Source organism: Xyrauchen texanus, chromosome 32 (assembly GCF_025860055.1).
Source record: "Xyrauchen texanus isolate HMW12.3.18 chromosome 32, RBS_HiC_50CHRs, whole genome shotgun sequence".
Classification (NCBI taxonomy): Eukaryota; Metazoa; Chordata; class Actinopteri; order Cypriniformes; family Catostomidae; genus Xyrauchen; species Xyrauchen texanus.
The window spans coordinates 306,823-325,705 of record NC_068307.1 but is presented as its reverse complement, the minus strand read 5'-3'; the positions used below and the strand labels follow the sequence as shown (position 1 = coordinate 325,705).

The following is an 18,883-nucleotide window of genomic DNA, read 5'->3' as shown; positions in this document are numbered from 1 at the left end:
ATCTTTACATTGAGCAACAAATGTTCATTTGTAACACTGGATAAATAAAAGAAACAGCAGGAGAGGATTTAACTGTAAAACAGCCTTGAATTAACACAGCGAGTGTTCATTTACAATTATTTCAACAAGATTAGAATGTTTGTGGATCAACTTTGCTGTCTTGAAAAAGCCTGGTCTGAAAGTTTATGACAGACAGACAGCTATAATGATCAATAGATAGAGCGACAGACAGACAGTTGCTAGGGTGTTTAGGGTGGTCGCTAGGGCATTGCTAGGGTGTTTTGGTCTCTTGCTAGGCATTTCTAGTTAGTTTTAATATTTAACTAGGTGTTGCTAGAATGTTTTAGCTCTTAACTAGGTGTTTATAGCATGTATTAGCAATTAGCTAGCATTGCTAGCATGTTTCAGCATGTTGCTAGCATGTTTTTAACATGTTTTAGAATGTAGCTAGCCATTGCTAGCATATTTTAGCATGTTGCTAATATGTTGTTAGCATGTTTTAGCACTTAACTAGGTGTTTATAGCTAATTTTAATATTTAGCTAGGTATTGCTAACATGTTTAACATGATGCTAGCATGTATTAGCATTTAGTTAGGAAAAAAAACTCACACCTTCTGAATTAGCGAGAAAGGCTGAGAAAGCCACCGCGAGCATGATACCCAAGTTCGTAATTTACATTTTTGCTTTGCTGAGGAATCTAGAAATATGCCAGAAAAGCTTTTTCTTATGTGATTCACTCAGCAAACAAAGAATAATACGCAGCATCTAATATACCTGACCTAACTATATATTTGTCTCATGTCAATTCTTCCTCTAATATAACGGCAGACATCTCTGGATGTGACTACAAAGTAAAGACAGCTGGGTGAGAGTTGTCCTTAAAGGAGTTTACAGATGTGGCATGGAAACAAATAACTGAACTATGCATTAGACATACAGCTTTGACAATTGTATCTAGTTTTGATTAAAAAAAAGTGTAGAACATTCTGAGAATGTATTTATTCACAGAATTATAGGGCAGTGTTAATTAAAAGAACTGCAATAATAGAAAATAATCTGCAATAATACATAGGCCTAATAATGTTTTTTTATTTTATTTAATGGATCTGTGCGACGTTAAGAAGAGTTTAACTCGTGTTCGATATATAAAATCTGTCTTGCTCAACACTAATGTGCATTTCTCTCTATAAATCAACACAATGTTCAGAAAGTCTCACATTCAGGATCATTACCGCTTTCCCCGGTGTCGCTGCGGCTCGCTTCATGCGTGCGCTAGTAAAATGTATATTTTAAAGGCTCTTTATTATGGGTCAGTATTTCTCTGTAATGTAGAACAGTGTTAGCAATATTACTGATGCCATCCTCAGACCTGGAACTCAAACCATTTACTGATACTCATGTTTTTCCTTGATGCCTGAACACAGCCAATCACCGGCATATCTAGCATGCTACATGCACTGACGAGATTAACCCCTTAGGTATCGAAATTTGGTACCGAACGACAAGACATTTTTTAATACTTAATTGTTTAGAGGTAATTCGGTCGGTGCCTAAAATGAACTCGATGCCCAGCCGTAGCTGTAGTGAAGTCTCTTACGCAAGGAACTCTGAACGCCGTATAGCCGCCCGCACCTGCTGCTTAAAAGTCTCAATTAAGAGTGACACACTTCTTATTTGATGTATGTGATGCCATTAAAGAACATATGTGCCCTGCGAGTCCCCATACCCTTAATAATGCGTGTTTTCATTGCTTTGTATAAATTAGGTTCCCGTGGCGATTATCGTGAATACACACATACGCACCACTGCTCTGCACGAGTGCAAGGTAATTGAGATTGTAGTCAGATTCACATGGATAATATTTTTCTTTTAAATAGATTATTTTATCTCTACACCAACCCCTTCAATCAGACCATTGTTGTGTTTCATGAAGGCTTTTCAATCCGACTGAGCCATCAGGCGGATCATAAACAGATTATTTGTTTGCATGGAAACAGTGGAACACACATTTGTGCTTTTTTTTGTTTTAAAGAAAATGAGGAAGGAGTGGAAATAAATGTTTGTGGTAATCAGCATTAGGACAACCAATGAAGCTGATCAGAGCGTGTGCCCGTTTCACATCAGATCTAACTGACGTTTACTAATGTCATCAAACTGTCTCCTATAGATTTGTTAGCTGGCACATCAAATGATGCCTGAATGCTCTTTAGCCCGGATGTGAGAAAGTCTGACTGGAGGCACAGAGGATGATCGACCGCCCGCCCATGCCCCCTCCTCTGTGCCCAGTGCTGTGCCAGTTCAGCATCTGTGAGTAAGTCTGTACATATATGAAACCATATGTGGCCTCGTGTCCAAACGCTTTCACAGATGGACTGATTGAGGGGCGCTTGCAGGATGGCTGAATGTACTGACCTTTTCAACACACACTTACAGGAAGTGTGCAAGGGAAGTATGCATGAATGTGTTTTCTGCAGCTGTTGGAACACATGATCGTTAGAACAAACTGTGAGAGTCTTCATGGACATCAGGAGAATAATTACTACTGTAACATACATCCACTGCACTGAATCACACCTTTATTAAAGAGCAAAACAACGGATTCATTCACCAGATAATCAAACGAGCCCACAGAGGTCATGAACATTTATCAAAGTAACTCAAGAAAAAGACTTGTTGAGATCACAGAAATGTATGTATGTGTATGTTTGGAAGCCAATATGTTTGCCATCTCTTTTGGTGCTGTTTACATCACGCTAAAAACACATTCTCTATATCACATGATCTATAAAGGGACAGTTCACATCTGGGATGGCATGAGGGTGATGAGATCTTGCAATGCACTAAAAATATAATGTGTGTTGTGAACCAGATATGAATATAATATTGCATCAGCAGATTACTGGTCATTCCCTTGAGTTTACCTGCAGGCATGATGCGATGCAGCGCCACAGACAGGAAGAAGATGGCGTCACTGTAGTATGCACCGGAGCCCGCGCTGAAGTGTTTCTGCATGGCCTCCACAATGGGGAATAACTTCTCCGTGAGCACGTCCACATTGTGGAACACGACCTGAAACAGACAACAGGTGCATCTGTGTTAAACAAACACACCTTTCTGTGACCCCAGTGACACCGAGCCGATATTTCTGTACATGTTTGTGCACAAGAGTGATTCACTGGGAACCCTTCAGATGGAGGTCTCATTCTCAGGTGTTCAGTGAAGCATGACAGTCTTCATTAACTGCTGCCAGCACTGAAACACACACAATAGTGCCGTGTTTCTGCTCTGGCGTCAGATCATGTGTTTCTCTGTCTAGGTTTCACAAAGAGGATTGGGTGCTCAGTCATCACAGGATTTCCCATGAAGGTTTTGATTCCAGGAGCCATATTTGTTTCTGCCACAGGATTATAGTCCACCATCAGCCCGTCAGAACAAAAGTGCCAGTTCAGGAGAAACTTTGATTTCGGATCAAGGAACACAGTCAGTACTGTAACAAAGCACAATCTGTCTAAATGTTGGACTCCCCCACACTCAATCATTATAACAACAATTTACCTATCTAGGAATGATTTAGCATGAATGTGTTTATATTTCAGCACCATCTCCTGCCATCACTGAATATGGGTCAACACCATCAGATATTAAAGAAATCAGGCAAACAAGCTAAAAATATACAACAATTTCTTTACAGTCTGTGTGATGCAGTGAAAGTGTCATGGCTGAGACAGAAAATACAAGCACTTAAAATGCAAAAAACAAATCTCACCAGAGCCCGTGTGACCTTGTTGACCTCAATGCACAGCAGGTGAAATATAGAAAGAGCACCTCCAGAATGAAGGCTGAATTTCATTTTTAATACTCTTTTATAAACAGCAGACAGTGCTGACAGTAAGTATATTTTAAAATGCTCCTCTTTCTTCCATCAACACATAGTAGAAGTGTTTAAGAGATGTATATGTATGCTATTCATGTTTTGATCTACAGGAAATTAAGAACATTTGTTCAATCGTGTCTGATTCATTTCAGTGGTAATGCTGATATTTATTAGCTATCAGGTAAAGTTGTGTCCCATGTAACAAGAATCAAGGAAAGCTCTTTAAAGGCTTCATCATTGAGTTGACAAATACAGAAATACTTTGCATCCTGTGCAAATCAAAATGCCTTTTGTATCTTCTATTTTTATCCTATTTACATTTACATTTTATGCATTTGACAGATGCTTTTATCCAAAGCGACTTACAGTGCAGTTATTACAGGGACAATCCCCCCGGAGCAACCTGGAGTTAAGTGTCTTACTCAAGGACACAATGGTGGTGACTGTGGGGATCAAACCAGCAACCTTCTGAGTACCAATGTATTATACAGAGCACTTATTACAGGGACAATCCCCCCGGAGCAACCTGGAGTTAAGTGTCTTACTCAAGGACACAATGGTGGTGACTGTGGGGATCAAACCAGCAACCTTCTGATTACCAATGTATTATACAGTGCACTTATTACAGGGACAATCCCCCCGGAGCAACCTGGAGTTAAGTGTCTTACTCAAGGACACAATGGTGGTGACTGTGGGGATCAAACCAGCAACCTTCTGAGTACCAGATTACCAGTTATGTGCACTTATTACAGGGACAATCCCCCCGGAGCAACCTGGAGTTAAGTGTCTTACTCAAGGACACAATGGTGGTGACTGTGGGGATCAAACCAGCAACCTTCTGATTACCAGTTATGTGCTTTAGTCCACTACGCCACCACCACTCCAATATTAATCCGTATTTAAGACGAAACAAGCATTAAAATATCTGCTGAAAATATATTGAGATAGGAGGAACCTGTTGAATATTTGCACTCAAATTAATAATGAAAAAGAGAGAGAACACCTTCTTGCACTTTAATCTCTGTCTTGCATTTACTTTTCTGATGCAATTAAATCATTGAAATGCAGAACTTTCCGTGTTACTATCTCCTTAAAGCTGCACTTTCTCACACAAACACTCTCACACATACACACACACACACACACACACACACACACACACACACACATATAAACTCTCAGATAGACAGACTCACACAGTGTAACACTGCCCCCATGTGACCAACACCAGCCACTGGACATCACCAGAGGAAATATATTGGTTTACAGATTGGTCATTTACTGGTTCATAAAAGAACTTTATGATTATTTGACAGGCTTTAATTATTGAAAGCAATAAAGTAACTGAGTGAAAAGGACCCTGATAACTGGTTTCAAGTTAAATCTGAGGCAGGGGTAACAGTTTGCACTAGATGTCTGAACATGGCTGTGGGGGTTTGAGACACAAGAGCATCAGTGAGGTTAGACAGAGATGTTGGGCGATGGACCCTCACAGTCAGCATTTCTATTCATGTTCAGGTCGGGGCTTTGCATTTCATTATGGAGCTCACGGTGTGCATTGGGACATCATCATGCTGGAATAGAAAAGGGCAGGTCTCTAAGCTAACATGTTTGTTTCGGAGCACTCGTGCATGTAAGGGACATCTTTAGAGGCAGAGGTCAGCTTACGGTTACATGTAACCATTAAAGGATTACTGCAGAATTCACAAACAAAAGATGCTCGACACGTGACAGTGTTTAGCAGCCAGTTAGAAGTTTCCTAAAAGTTATCCAGCCGTTACGAACCACCGAAAAGAACACAAAACACCTTTTTGTTCTAAATTAGTAGATTTATATATTTGTGATGAAGAATGTTCAAAATGGGATTATTTATAGAAAACCTGTGATGTTTTAAAATCCCAAATGTGTTTATCATTAACAGGAAATTGTGCACCCTCTTCTGAAGTAGTTATTTTAAATAAGTATCTTAATTTGTTACTATAAAAAAGCTTCTTGTTCTCTCACATTTATTGGCATTAGTTGACCAATTTTGCACTATAACTAATATCCCCCTCCCCATCACTTTCACCCCAAGTGTGTGGAAACGGCTCCCTCGCCACCTTTTTAAAAAACCTGAATCTTAATCAAAACAACCTTCTGCTATTATTATTTATTTTCACACAAATTATGTTTCTACATAAATGTTGAATAAAAATACAAAATTATTTTTGAGAAAAAAGCAACATTTCATTAAAGCTGCAGTACGTAACTTTGTGCTCTCTAGCGACACCTGTGGCTGAAAGTTCAAATGTAAATGAATCTGTGGAAGAACACTTTACGCGAGTCGTGTTTCGGCACTGCTCTTCTGCACAGATGAGTCTCGTGATTTCAGGTTTCCTGGATATCACCTGTGTGATTATGACTCTGAATATCTCCAGTCATGATGTTTTAATGTTGATATTATGTTATACAATGAAACATTTAAAAATGAAATATTACTGGCTTTGATGAAGAGAAACAACTCTTATTTACATATTTTACACTTATAGTGATTTTCTGACACTTCACGCAAAGCGCTTTTACATAGAAAACTTTTTTCCCTTTAATTTCAGTGAATGTCATTTAGAGGTATTATTAAAAGATGATTTTGTCCTCTTTATTGTTAGTAAGAACGTTTAAACAACCTTTTAATTCGGTTAAGAGCTAATGATTAATCGTTGCAATAATCGCAGAACAGTCGAATAATCGTTCTAATAATCATTAGATTAATCAATTATCAAAATAATCATTAGTTGCAACCCTACTGAAAAGCAATATTAGCTTCAACAACCCTACCAGAAAACATATCCAAAGATTATAACAGGTAAACAACTTCCCCAAACAGATAAACATCCATCTGTACTGCAGTGATGATGTCCTGAAGCGTGTGTGTGACTGAACGCAACGTAGTTTCTCCAGACGGTTCTTCTTTTCTGTGTTTACGGACATGACATCATGACGCAAGGATGAACGACACAAGCAGCGATTTCACATCAAATCCAACCCGACAGCTCAAAATACAAATACTTTTTACAGACTTACCGCAGCGAATCGGGGTAAAGAAGATTATTTTGAACACTGACTCTTTATGTACTTAATCAATACTGGCGAATTGTTCATTTTGAACCAAATCGTACAAAGTGCAGCTTTAAGTTGTGCAGTTAGCCCCATTGTACCCCACATAAAGAAGTAAAAGACAACTATTCAAGTTACATTTGACACTACTTTTTTGACATCTACTTTTGTTGGGGTCCCAATTCAACTAGGTTCTTTCTACACAACGTGTTTGTGTTGAGATTACATAGTAATTTTAAGTTAAGAAATATAATTTCAGGGATTTTGGGTATCTCAGCGAGTGTTGACGCTGACCATCACACCTGGAATTGCGAGTTTGAATCCAGGGCGTGCTGAGTGACTCCAGTCAGGTCTCCTTAGCAACCAAATTGGCCCGGTTGCTAGGGAGGGTAGAGTCACATGGGGTAACCTCCTCGTGGTCACTATAATGTGGTTCTCACTCCCAGTGGGGCGTGTGGTGAGTGACTCCAGCCAGGTTTCCTTAGCAACCAAATTGGCCCGGTTGCTAGGGAGGGTAGAGTCACATGGGGTAACCTCCTCGTGGTCACTATAATGTGGTTCTCACTCCCAGTGGGGCGTGTGGTGAGTTGTGCGTGGATGCCGCGGAGAATAGCGTGAAGCCTTCATAAGCGCTATGTCTCCGTGGTAACGCACTCTACAAACCACGTGATAAGATGCACGGATTGACGGTCTCAGATGTGGAGGCAACTGAGATTCATTCTCCGCCACCAGGACTTAGAGGGCATTGAGAATTGGGCGTTATAAATTGGGGAGAAAAGGGGAGAAAATCCTCCCCAAAAAGGAAAACTCATTTCAAACACATGGAACTACTGTCCATGATTATGAGTGCAGAAGGGGGTGTCCACATACTTGTGCATACGGAGCATCACCATGTTATAATCTCTGTTTTCACAGAATTGTTTTGAGAAGAACTGAAACTCTGTCCAATATTGTGTAAAGTGTTGTGTGACCCTTCTGACCTTTGCTCTCCTGCACTGCTAAAACTAAAAGAGCTTTTCTCTGTTCAGCAACAGATTTACTAGTATTACTATTTTAAGTATTTTACTATTTTACTTTATGTATTCAAACCAGGACAAGCCCCCAGAGTTAAGACATCCTGAGGTGCACAACATAGCCAAAAGTACTTTTGAGATGAATCAGAAGAACCCCATCACGGCCCAACCTCGGTGTGTCCGAATGAGAGCAAATCCCCAAAGCCATGTTCAACATGGGTGAGCCAGTTCAGGTGTGCACTTCATTTCGGTTCACTGTACGTACCTCGTAATGAAAGGTGGCATCCAGGAGAAGTTCGTGAAGTCTTGTCTCGCCCAGCTCCTGACTGCCTGCATCAGAAACGTAGTGAAGAACCAGCACCTCATCCTCCAGGAAACGTCCGTGTTTGGCCATAGAGCGCATGGCCACCTGAAACTTCTTCTGCAGGTTCATGTTCTTGTCAACCTTTGTGAACATCATGAGAGCATGAAAGCGCTTCAGTCTCAACGTCTGCCCCTCCACGTCATCTCCGGTTCCTCTCCGGCTCTCCGGATGACCAGACCTGATGTCTACAGACAGATCTGCATCATCACGGTTGGTGTTTTGGCTCGCTTGCGTCTCCTTGATGCGTTTTGTGGTGCTGGAGAAGTTTTGCTTTTCTGAGCCGAAGTAGTAGAACGCCACCACTGCCAGAGCTGCGGCGAACAACAACATGACCTGATAGGACCTGAAAGTGATTGACAGCAGGCGCAGGAGACCCATGCCAGCTCAGGATGCCCTGTGGTCCACCTGAAGGAAGTTCTTAACCGCTGACCATGACCTGTGTGCGAGAAGGAAATCTAGTGGTCACGAGACATGCGAATAACTAAAAATGTCACACAGATATCTTCAGAAGACTTGGATATGGTGAACGAGTTGTGTGGACAACCTCAGTCCCCATCCAGCATCTTCTTCAAAACACAGCAGAAAGAAAGTCATTCGGGTTTGGAACAACATGACGAGTACATGATGACACAGTTGTCATTTTTGGCTGAGCTGTTCATGCAGGTCGAACTAGGAAATGCGTTGAAATATCTTTTCAAATATCTTTGTCAATAATGTCAGATAACAGACACGATCTCACTGCCTCACTTACCGCCGGCGCCACATTCAAATGAGAAGTCAGTTAACTGTCAATCATTCAAATGAGAAGTCCGTTAACTGTCAATCACATCAAGCTTTCTGAACACTGACGATAAAGTGAAACGCAAAGACAGCAGCAGCCATTGCTCACCGGAAGTATGTCATAATAAAAGTCTTTAGCTAACCGTAAACTAACAGAGACTACAGGAAGGAAAGATAAAAGTGTAAATGTTAAGGTGTGTTTTTAATACAGCAAAGGAGTAAATTAGTTTATATGATGCACCATAGAGAAAGTTTAGAAAATATTGTTTATTATAAATGTTTCATTTATTTAATACGTTTTGATATATTATTGTATATGCACTGTGCACAGAATTCCACTATTTGTATTTCATTTATAATAATAATAATAATAATAAAAAGACATATATTCTGCATAAACTGCATATATGGTGTAAATGTGTGTGTGTCAATGTCTGAAATTAACTTATACATTAAGGAGCAATATTTGCCCCTTAAATAATTTTATTCAGAGGCTTTTTTTCTTTTCTTTTTCAATATATTTTTAACAAATCATCTCATGTGTTTGTCAGATTATTCCATTAAATCTGTTCAATACAGATTCTAATTATTTATTACCCCTTACATTTTATGTGTGATTATATATATATATATATATATATATATATATATATATATATATATAAATTACTAGGACTACAATAGAATATTAAGGAATATATTACAGTTTTTTTTTTGTTTTGTTTTGTTTTGGCCCCACTTTTTAAATTTGGGTGGCATCTTTGTCACTTTTGGTACCATTTGTCCTCCCCAAGCACCCTTAATTTCTCACCCTGGTGCGTGACATCAGTAATAATCAGGAAAGCTTTCTTGAAATACATTTATTTGTACATAGTCACATAACACTCAAAATATTGAAGACAGACGGGATATAAAGCGACTCTTGAACTGAAGTGCACAATGAAACAGAAACATGAGGCTGATGGCTGTTTATAGATGGTTTGTACCGAGTGCAGTCATGGACAAATGATCAACAGAAATACTAGGGCAACTTTTTGAAGTTTCACTTTCTTTTTTTCTTCATTTTAAACTTTACTTTTGAATCTCATGCGAGGAAGGAGGTAAAGAAAAGGATTTGGCCCGCTATATATATAATTTTATAATGGTGATAGTAAAGAAAACTATATCTTTATGACATAAATGAGTAAAATGCATTACAGAGAGAGAAAGAAATGTAACCACTCCAACCATTTCAGAAAAGCACAGAAAACCGCTTTGACCTTTTTATTAGAGTCATCGATATACTCCTGACAGTCTTATATAACAGCAAATAAATGTACAATTGATTTTCCTTTATATTGAAATTATCTTTTTTCTCTCTTTATTGGTGTGGTAGAGTTTCTCATGAGCAAAACATTCATAATCGGTATGAAATTGCCTATGAATGTAAACTTTAGTGCTATGTAACATCGACGGCTTTGTTGACACGCAAACACGATTCTGAGCAATGATATTCAAGTACAACTGAATCCTATTAAACATTGTCTTGTTTAACTCCTACTTTTTCTCTTTTTTTCCTTTGCCATACAAAAGACTCCAGAATTTCTGCATCTCAATAGATTATGTAAGCGAGTTGTTAAATGATTTAAAAAAGGTCAATTAGAAAGCTATCGGTCACATTAGACGATTGTGAATGGGCTTGTTTTCAGCGGGTCCAGCCCAAGATCTGTAGCCTGTACAGACAACGACACAATGATTGAACAGAAGCATGCATTAAATGGCTTTCGGAGAGCGAATAGAAGCTGCTGACCGTCACTAACTTCTACAGCAGCTGATTCAAGCTAGTAAAAGAGCTGCTTCAACACATGCAAAAAGTGTCCCACAGGACTGAAGGCAAAGAGAGAACAAACGAAGGAATAAAAAGTGCACGAAACACCTGCATACATCAGTCTAAGGGCATATGGAAATCTGTTCACGTGTTTACTGCATATACGAGTTACTACGAATTTTACGAAAAGGTATAAACAGCAAATGAATGCATAAGTGTGCAAGTCAAATCATCGTTTTATTCATTACTATCCCCATCTTCAAGTCTTCAGTCTTGTTTTCACTGTATTGTTCTTACACCATTGGCAAATACTTTTCCTTGTTTTGAACACAAAACTATTTCATTAGATTTATCCCTAAAACAAGGCAAAGCAATTTACTGAAGAAACACAAGTCTGATCTCCAGTCCATATCTCTTGCTTTAAGGATGTTTCGATATTTTCACTGGAAAACAGGACAAAAACGTTGATTAACCTTTCCGTGGTCTTAAAGGTCAAGTCCTTTTGGTCTTAAATCATTTGTCTAGGTGCCAGCTAAAACCAGAAAACAATTCTCTTTATAACCTCACAAAATTCAGATCTGAAAGGCAGGGGGAGCCCCAACTCTGCCCATACACATCCAGTCTTTGAGAAGCCTCACCATAAAATTGTAGAAAAGGTCAAAATGTTATTATAAGAACACTCATCTCAATTTCACACACACACACACACACACACACACACACACACACACACACACACACACACACACACACACACACATCTGTATGCTGTGATATCAATGTGTGTTTTCTGCCATCTAGTGGAATGATCAAAGACTAAAAGTGGGAGAAAACACACACACATAAATTTATATTTAAAAAAAACAGAAAAAAAATGTTTTGCTAGTGTTAGCATGCACCTGGACGAACGATTTAAGACCAAAAATAGAGAGACATAGCAAACAGAGCCTGTAATATAAGCTTTTGAAATTGAACGTAAAAGGCCAATTTGACCCTTAAGGACAACATAGGGACTTTTTTTGTTTCTGTAGCTTTGTGTATAAATACATGAAATGTACAATATGACATCGTCAGGTTCAGATCACCTCTGATGTCATGAAGTTTTAGGCCGAAAACATAAAGTTAACTTAATGTAAATCAGTGCTAAAAATTCAAAAGTCCAAATTGACAGTAAGACCAAGGAAGGGTCAAGAAAATGATCAGATGATCGTCAGATGCGGCCCAACAGAATTACCCCTAACTTTAGCAGACTTTAAGAAGAAAACTCTTTTAGATGGTTGGAAATATGTCGTCACTTAAATGATTTATTTATGTTTGAAGACGTTATATTGAGCTGCAACACGAACAAAACAACAAATATAATAGAAATAGTATTGGTTTGTTTCCTGCATTATCTACTGTATATATCCATTTAAAAAGCACGATTGCACCTCATTTGTACATGTACATTTTCACAGCTTTAAAGTAATGCAGGAACATGACGAGAGAGGACACACCGGGCCAGATAGAGCTGATGCTGGAGTGCTTGTTTGTTTGGGCAAGACGTAGACGCGCGCGAGAGCTTGTAAATCAAGAGGCAAAGGGAGCGGATTGAACTGTCGGCCCCAAGCAAGGCACTTAACCTGACTACAGAGGGCGTCGTCTTCCTGTTTCCACATGTCCATGAGAACGCTTTAGTTAATTAGTGCGAGAGACACTTTTCAAAGCTCGAAATTAACCCCAACTAACTACCCATGATGCACAGCATGCGTCCCATTAAACAAAGAAAATTCAATAATCTTGATTGCTCAATCCAAGTTAGAAGCTGAAGCGCCACATTGGAGACATTCACTGCACATTGTCCACACGGAGACATTGTGGAGGACAGACGGCGTGTACATATATGTAAGTATATGTAGTGATACAGCGCTGTACTGTAGTGTCATTGGTAAACAATATTTCACCCACTCAAAGCCATTTCACCATCTAAAACATCCATTACGTCCATTGAATCTTTCAAAATACTGAATAACTACATACAGCAGAGCCAGCTGTCTTTTTCCAACGTGTCAACAGATGCAAACACCCCGATTCAACTGAAGGGGGAGCACTTCCTCTCCTGGTCATCCCATGCAAATGTGCATTACGGCTGTCTGGTAAAACGAGTCCTTACTGATAACCTGGATTCCTCTGATGTTTCGCACACTGGAACCAGAAAAACATCCGCTTGATTCATTGGCCGATATTCGACTACTTTAAAGACCTCTTGGCGAGCGGTAGTTCCCCTTTGTGTCAAAATCCACACTAAATACTTCCGGGGAGATTTATCCGAGATTTAGTGTGACGCTTTATTTGTAGGGCTGACTGGCAAATAAATATTGAGTATTTAATTATGAAAATATCTGCATTAAATCAGATATTGGCCATCTTGGTCAAGCACTAGAGGAACTACACCATTATCTTGTGGTTAGTGAAGAGTGTCATGTGATTATTGAGGACATGTTGCAATGGAGACATTTGTATGAGACATACGAGTATGTAGTGCTACGAACGTGAGAGTATGAACAAATTCATAGTAAAAATCAAAACATCCAGTGCATAATCAGGTATACAGGTTATCGTTTGCGCTCGCTGTGCATATAAAGGAAGAAAGCTTATGATCCATCACTCAAAGGACAGGACACACTTCAGCACCATCGGTTACACCTCCTCTGTCTTTCAGGGCATTAGTGTTGGTTTGGTAAATAAAGGTCAGGTAGCAGACCAGACGGTTTCATACCCTGTTTTATAGAGTGTTCTCGGAGGTTCTGTGCATATTAGAAGGCATTTGTAGTTTTAAACAGGAAGACGCGAGCATTCCCGCCAAAGCTCCTGAACAGTACAGAACCCTTTTCTCCAGCAACGTTTGTTTTTTTCCCCACAAAACAAAAATATCATAAATATTAATAAGTAGAATTGACTCTCTGTGAAAAGAGCAGCACGAGGGGAAAAAGACAAGGCTATAATGTACAAGCACATCTCAGTATGGAGGACAAACACAAAGTCCTTCTGGGTTGATTTAGTGCTCTGAAGGTCATTTGTACATGAGGTTTGGGTGCCATGATTCCACGTGGCATAGATCGAGCAGCACGGCCCAGAACAAAGGTCTTGGTTTGGCCCGTTATGTGCCGGTGGGTCGGAATTCGCTTCGGCTCAGTTTTGGGCGTGGTGTCGGATGGTGTGGAAGATCCAGTCCATCTTGGTGGTCCATCCGCCGTGGTGAGCGTCATTCATCTGCTTCATGAAATAGTCCAGGGCTTCCTGCTCGGTTTTGTCCAGCGCCAGGGTCTTGCGGATGTAAGCGATGTCATCGAAGGACTGCAGCTCTGGCATGCCCGAGCCCAGCATCATGGAGAAGAGGTTGATGAACAGGTTGGCGTGCTGTCTGATGGCCAAGTAAGCCTTGTAGCACATCTCCTGGAACCTGCAGGGGGAGACGATGAGACACGTTCAACTCCAGCTTCATTACACTGCAGTGTGTGGAACATTACAATAAAACTCAATGTGTACACTTGAATAACAAGTTCAACATGAAACCAACATTGACCCATTTGATACACGCCCCTGGTCTTCTAGTGAAGGATTCATCAATGCTAGTTATCCTAAAGACAAATTATCTACATAATATTTTATCAAAACATACTAATAATGTTGCTCTGCCTCTGAAATGAGCAATAACTCTTTATTTACACACCACCGGTCAACGTTTTCTTCCACCATTCAATCAATTCCTAATTAGTCAAATCAAGTCCCGACCTACATTATTTCCTGTTTCATTCAGATTAAGATGCATTTCAGGTGATCCAATCACAAGTGGTCAGCGCTAAATAAACTGTACCTCGGATCACAAAAAGCACATATGAAGTGATGTCATCAATGAGTTCAGATTCTCAGCTTACAAACGACACCACATACGCTTGACCGCGTGTATACGGAGACTTTATACATTATACAGGTCTGCAGAGTTGCAGAGAGAAATACAGCAAATCCACTAAAATAACAGATAATTCTGCACAAAACGTTGCATTTGTGCTTGATTAAATTTCAGCTGTATCTGAGAATAACAGCGTGCAGTTTTTCATGCTTTCTTCGTCTTTTCTGACTTTGTTGCACTTTATCATCATCATGCAGTCACACACTGACATAGTGATTGATGTTTGTCGTAATGAAATCAGAGACCCTCTCCTTCAGATACGAACACAAGTGGTCACAGGAGATGCATTTAGTGACCAGGCGTAAACAGCGATGTCAGGGTTCATTTAAATTGAGCTTTTATTTTGCCACTTCTGTGTGTTTTTGACAGAAGTTTCTCACCTCTAGATAAGCAGTATGATCCATGGCATTGTTTTTTCTGACTTTATGTGAACGAAAAGACACAAATTCGCCCGTTTTCTCATTGGAAACATTTCAAAATATCACTGTCCTGGTCAAAAAAGCTAAGTTTGTGGGGAATAATTGCCATTTTCTCTACTTTTGAGGCATAAGCAATTAGGAAATAACACTTACTACAGAGGAACCAAAATAGTGTTCCATAGTGTAATAGTGACCCCTTCTGGAGGTGCCACTAGGTGGCGACAAATGAAAGTCTAATGTGCTACAAGCGCGTCATTGAATCTGTGAAATATTCACAACCGAAATCTGCCCAGAGACATTATAGAGTTTAAGCATAATAAAACAAAGCAGATCTAGAATTTGCACTGTTTGTGAACGGCGAGCATGACTTGATATCCAAAAAGACAACAAAAGTCTAATAATAATAATAATAATAATAATAATAATAATAATAATGAGTATCAATAACGTCCTTCCCTTCTTCATTACTAAAATGTTCATGTCAAATGTTTAGGCATTATAAAAACAAAGCAGATGTGCTGTATCAGTTTCATAAACAATTTAAACTGCTGAACATGACTTTTATCATTAAAGACAACAATAATATAATAATAACAATAATTTTGAGTTTCAATGATGTCATTGTAAAGTGCATTTCACATGAGTTGAGTCGTCAACGCTCCGCTAAACACCAGCAGCGCTCTGTCCTCCACATTAGTGTGCTACACACTGATATATAGAGATCAGGAGTCTACACACGGACTACAGTTTATGCTGCGAATGCACTGATTTCAAAGAGGACGGTACGTCAGAAGGACAAAGAGGGAAATTATGAGACGTTCAACATCTCCTCATAAATTTCAACCATTTTAAAATATTTAATGTAGCTTTGTACTCTCAAAGACATCATTTGTGAGGCAGAACGGGTGTGAAAAACACTTTCTGGGCTTGTGCTGACGCGTCACTTCATAGACATCCTCATGTGACTTCCCCTCAACGTGCAGACACAGTCACTTTTACACACGGACAGCTCTTCCGGCCCTTTCTCTCCATGATGAACAAGGTAGACTCACATGCTGAAGTAAACGAACAACATGCCCCTCTCATGCGGTCGGTCCAGGTCATTCAGTTTGAGAAGTTTCACAAATGCCGCTTCTTACTTTACATGCGCACTGAAGCAAGCGCGCGATTGGTCGTCGCTGTAACCAATCAAGTGATCTGCCTCGGTTGGACCGTGACTCCCAAACATATGATTGGCCGCTGTAGTAATCAATCATGAGGGTGTAATCGCCCGTAACCGCTGATGTTGTTTCACGATGCGCAGCCGCCAGCAGTGAAAAAACTATACAAATAATAATCCGAGTCAGACCGTTACCATGTTTTCGTGCATGTAACGGAAAGCTTGCTAGCAACACAGTCAAATGGTTATATTAATATATTTTCCAAAACAAATCATTATATTTCCTGGACATTTGGGTATTTTTGTCATTTTCCATGACTGGAAAACTGTATTGCAAAATTCCAGGTTTTCCAGGACACGTGGGAACCCTGGATGTGTCTGACCTGACCACATGTGATACGGTCACCTGAGCTGCATCTTAATACAGGAGTAAACGGGGACATTGTGCAAGTAAAATGGGTTGCAAACAGCATTTCATGTCGACTTCAGCAGAGGAATGTTTTGAGCATCCTTATAGCCAGCTGGAATATGCTCCATCCATAGATGAATAAACCCCACCATATTGAAAGAGCACACATACATTAAGCACTGAATGCTCGCTCAAGGCTTGTCCTTCAGCTGGAGACCATTACAACACTTGCTGAGATTTACTCACACCCACAAACCAACATCCACTCCTCTGAGACACTTAAAGAACAAACTCTGCTTTCATGAAGCCTCTTGTCTTTGAGCGCCGCTCTATATGTCCCGGAGCGGAAGTCTGGAGGAGAGGCAGGAACTTTGTCAGGCAGGAGGAAGGGCTGCTGGGAAGGGGGCCAGCGAGGCCCATTCTGAACGTATGAAAGCATCTTTTGTTCAGAGTTTCCAAACGTCTTGGACAATTCGCTGCCTGCCAATTACTAAGTTAATGTTTAAACACCCGAAGGAAGTGTTGCTTTAAAGCTCTCACAGGAAAACAACAACAACACCCCCACACACACACGCACACACACACACACACACACCTCTCAAACTCTCTGGTTTTAGTGCACTCTTGTGTTCCTCCTTTGCTGATCACTATTAAGAAGTCTTGAGTCAAGACGAACGGCACTCGCTCTCTCTTGTAGCCAAACTTCTTCTTCTTGTGGTCCAAAAAGTGACCGAAATCTATATGAAACAGCTGCAGAAGACACAGCTGGTCAATATAAGGAGAATGACTCAATAATATGAGAATAAAGCCTCAATGAAGATCAAGTTCACACCTGCCCGTCGTCCTTCACCATGATGTTGCTGTTGTGTCGGTCACCGATGCCCAGAATGAAGGTGGCCACACAATAGCCAGCGCAGGATCGTGTGAATAAATCGACCGCCAGGTCGTACCTGTAAACACAGAAGATTATTCCAGACTTATAACAACTGCTCAATTTAACCCGTGCTTGATGATTACTTAAGTGATTTATGAGTGGAGGAAAAACGACTGATAAACCAATAATACATCGCTCGACCACTAAAGAAAAGAGCTCATTTGGAGGAAAACAATGTGTTAATCCTCGCTCACATCTCGCCCTTGTTCTTGTCCTTCAGCCACTGATGCAGCGTTGAACTGTTAAACTGCAGCGCCCCCTTCAGGCCTCCCTTACACTGAATCTGCATGATGGTGTGAGAACTCCTCACCACCTCTATGAGACCCACACAGTCTCCAATAGACAGACAGCCGTACGGGAGCATTCTGGGACACAGAAGGGAGATGTATTACAACATGATCACAAGGGAGAAAAGGGCCCGTTTCATTGACTTTTAAAATACACTTATTTCTGGGTCAGTTTCTCTGGAGCAACCGGTGGTTAAAGGGACAGTTCACCCAAAAATACAAATTCTGTCATCATTTACTCACCCTCATGTCATCCCAGATGTGTGTGACTTTCTCTCTTCATCTGAACACATTTGAATAAAATGGAAGAATATCTCCCTTCAGTGGTTCTTATAATGCAAGTGGACGGTGACTGGACAGTCATCATAAACATCATCCATACGACTGCACTGGTTAATGTCTTCTAAAGATAATCCATCACCTTTGCTGCCATAAGAAAGTCACACATCTGGGATGACATGAGGGTGAGGAAATGATGACAGAATTTACATTTTTGGGTGAACTGTCCCTTTAAAAGGTCACATGAAATGTCATATCAATCAGTTTAATTTCCTGTTTTGATTTATTTCCTGTTGATACTGTTCACGCGGGACATATCAAATGAATTTTTTAATCAGCAAATAGTTAAACAGAATAGATATTGCTAGTCAGAGGGAGGCCATATTAGGGGAAGAATTCTGGAATTTCCAACTTCCCACTGGGAAAAGTGCAATGGAACGCCACTTTATGTCAGACTTCCAACTTGGAAACTTAAAATATACAGTGAGACAATGTTTCTACATTACATGATA

The 18,883-nt window shown here is 40.0% G+C and overlaps 2 protein-coding genes across 4 annotated transcripts in view; both read right to left on the bottom strand.

Annotated features, from left to right (window-relative positions):
- xxylt1 (xyloside xylosyltransferase 1) overlaps nt 1-9,231 on the bottom strand; it is an 86,838-nt gene extending 77,607 nt beyond the window's left edge. For both annotated transcript variants that reach the window (XR_007968402.1, XM_052101633.1), the window contains exons 1-3: nt 9,097-9,231; nt 8,247-8,781; nt 2,923-3,070 (exon numbers count right to left, since the gene is read on the bottom strand). Coding sequence is in view for 1 of the 2 variants with exons in the window: in XM_052101633.1 (XP_051957593.1) it covers nt 2,923-3,070; nt 8,247-8,723 (625 nt within the window). In the remaining variant the exon portion in view is untranslated. The remainder of the gene's footprint in view (nt 1-2,922; nt 3,071-8,246; nt 8,782-9,096) is intronic.
- Nucleotides 9,232-9,922: 691 nt separating this feature from the next.
- pik3ca (phosphatidylinositol-4,5-bisphosphate 3-kinase, catalytic subunit alpha) overlaps nt 9,923-18,883 on the bottom strand; it is a 30,845-nt gene continuing 21,884 nt past the window's right edge. For both annotated transcript variants that reach the window (XM_052101616.1, XM_052101615.1), the window contains exons 18-21: nt 18,000-18,170; nt 17,704-17,821; nt 17,467-17,621; nt 9,923-14,374 (exon numbers count right to left, since the gene is read on the bottom strand). In XM_052101616.1, coding sequence (XP_051957576.1) covers nt 14,104-14,374; nt 17,467-17,621; nt 17,704-17,821; nt 18,000-18,170 — 715 coding nt within the window. In that variant the 3' untranslated portion in view covers nt 9,923-14,103. The remainder of the gene's footprint in view (nt 14,375-17,466; nt 17,622-17,703; nt 17,822-17,999; nt 18,171-18,883) is intronic.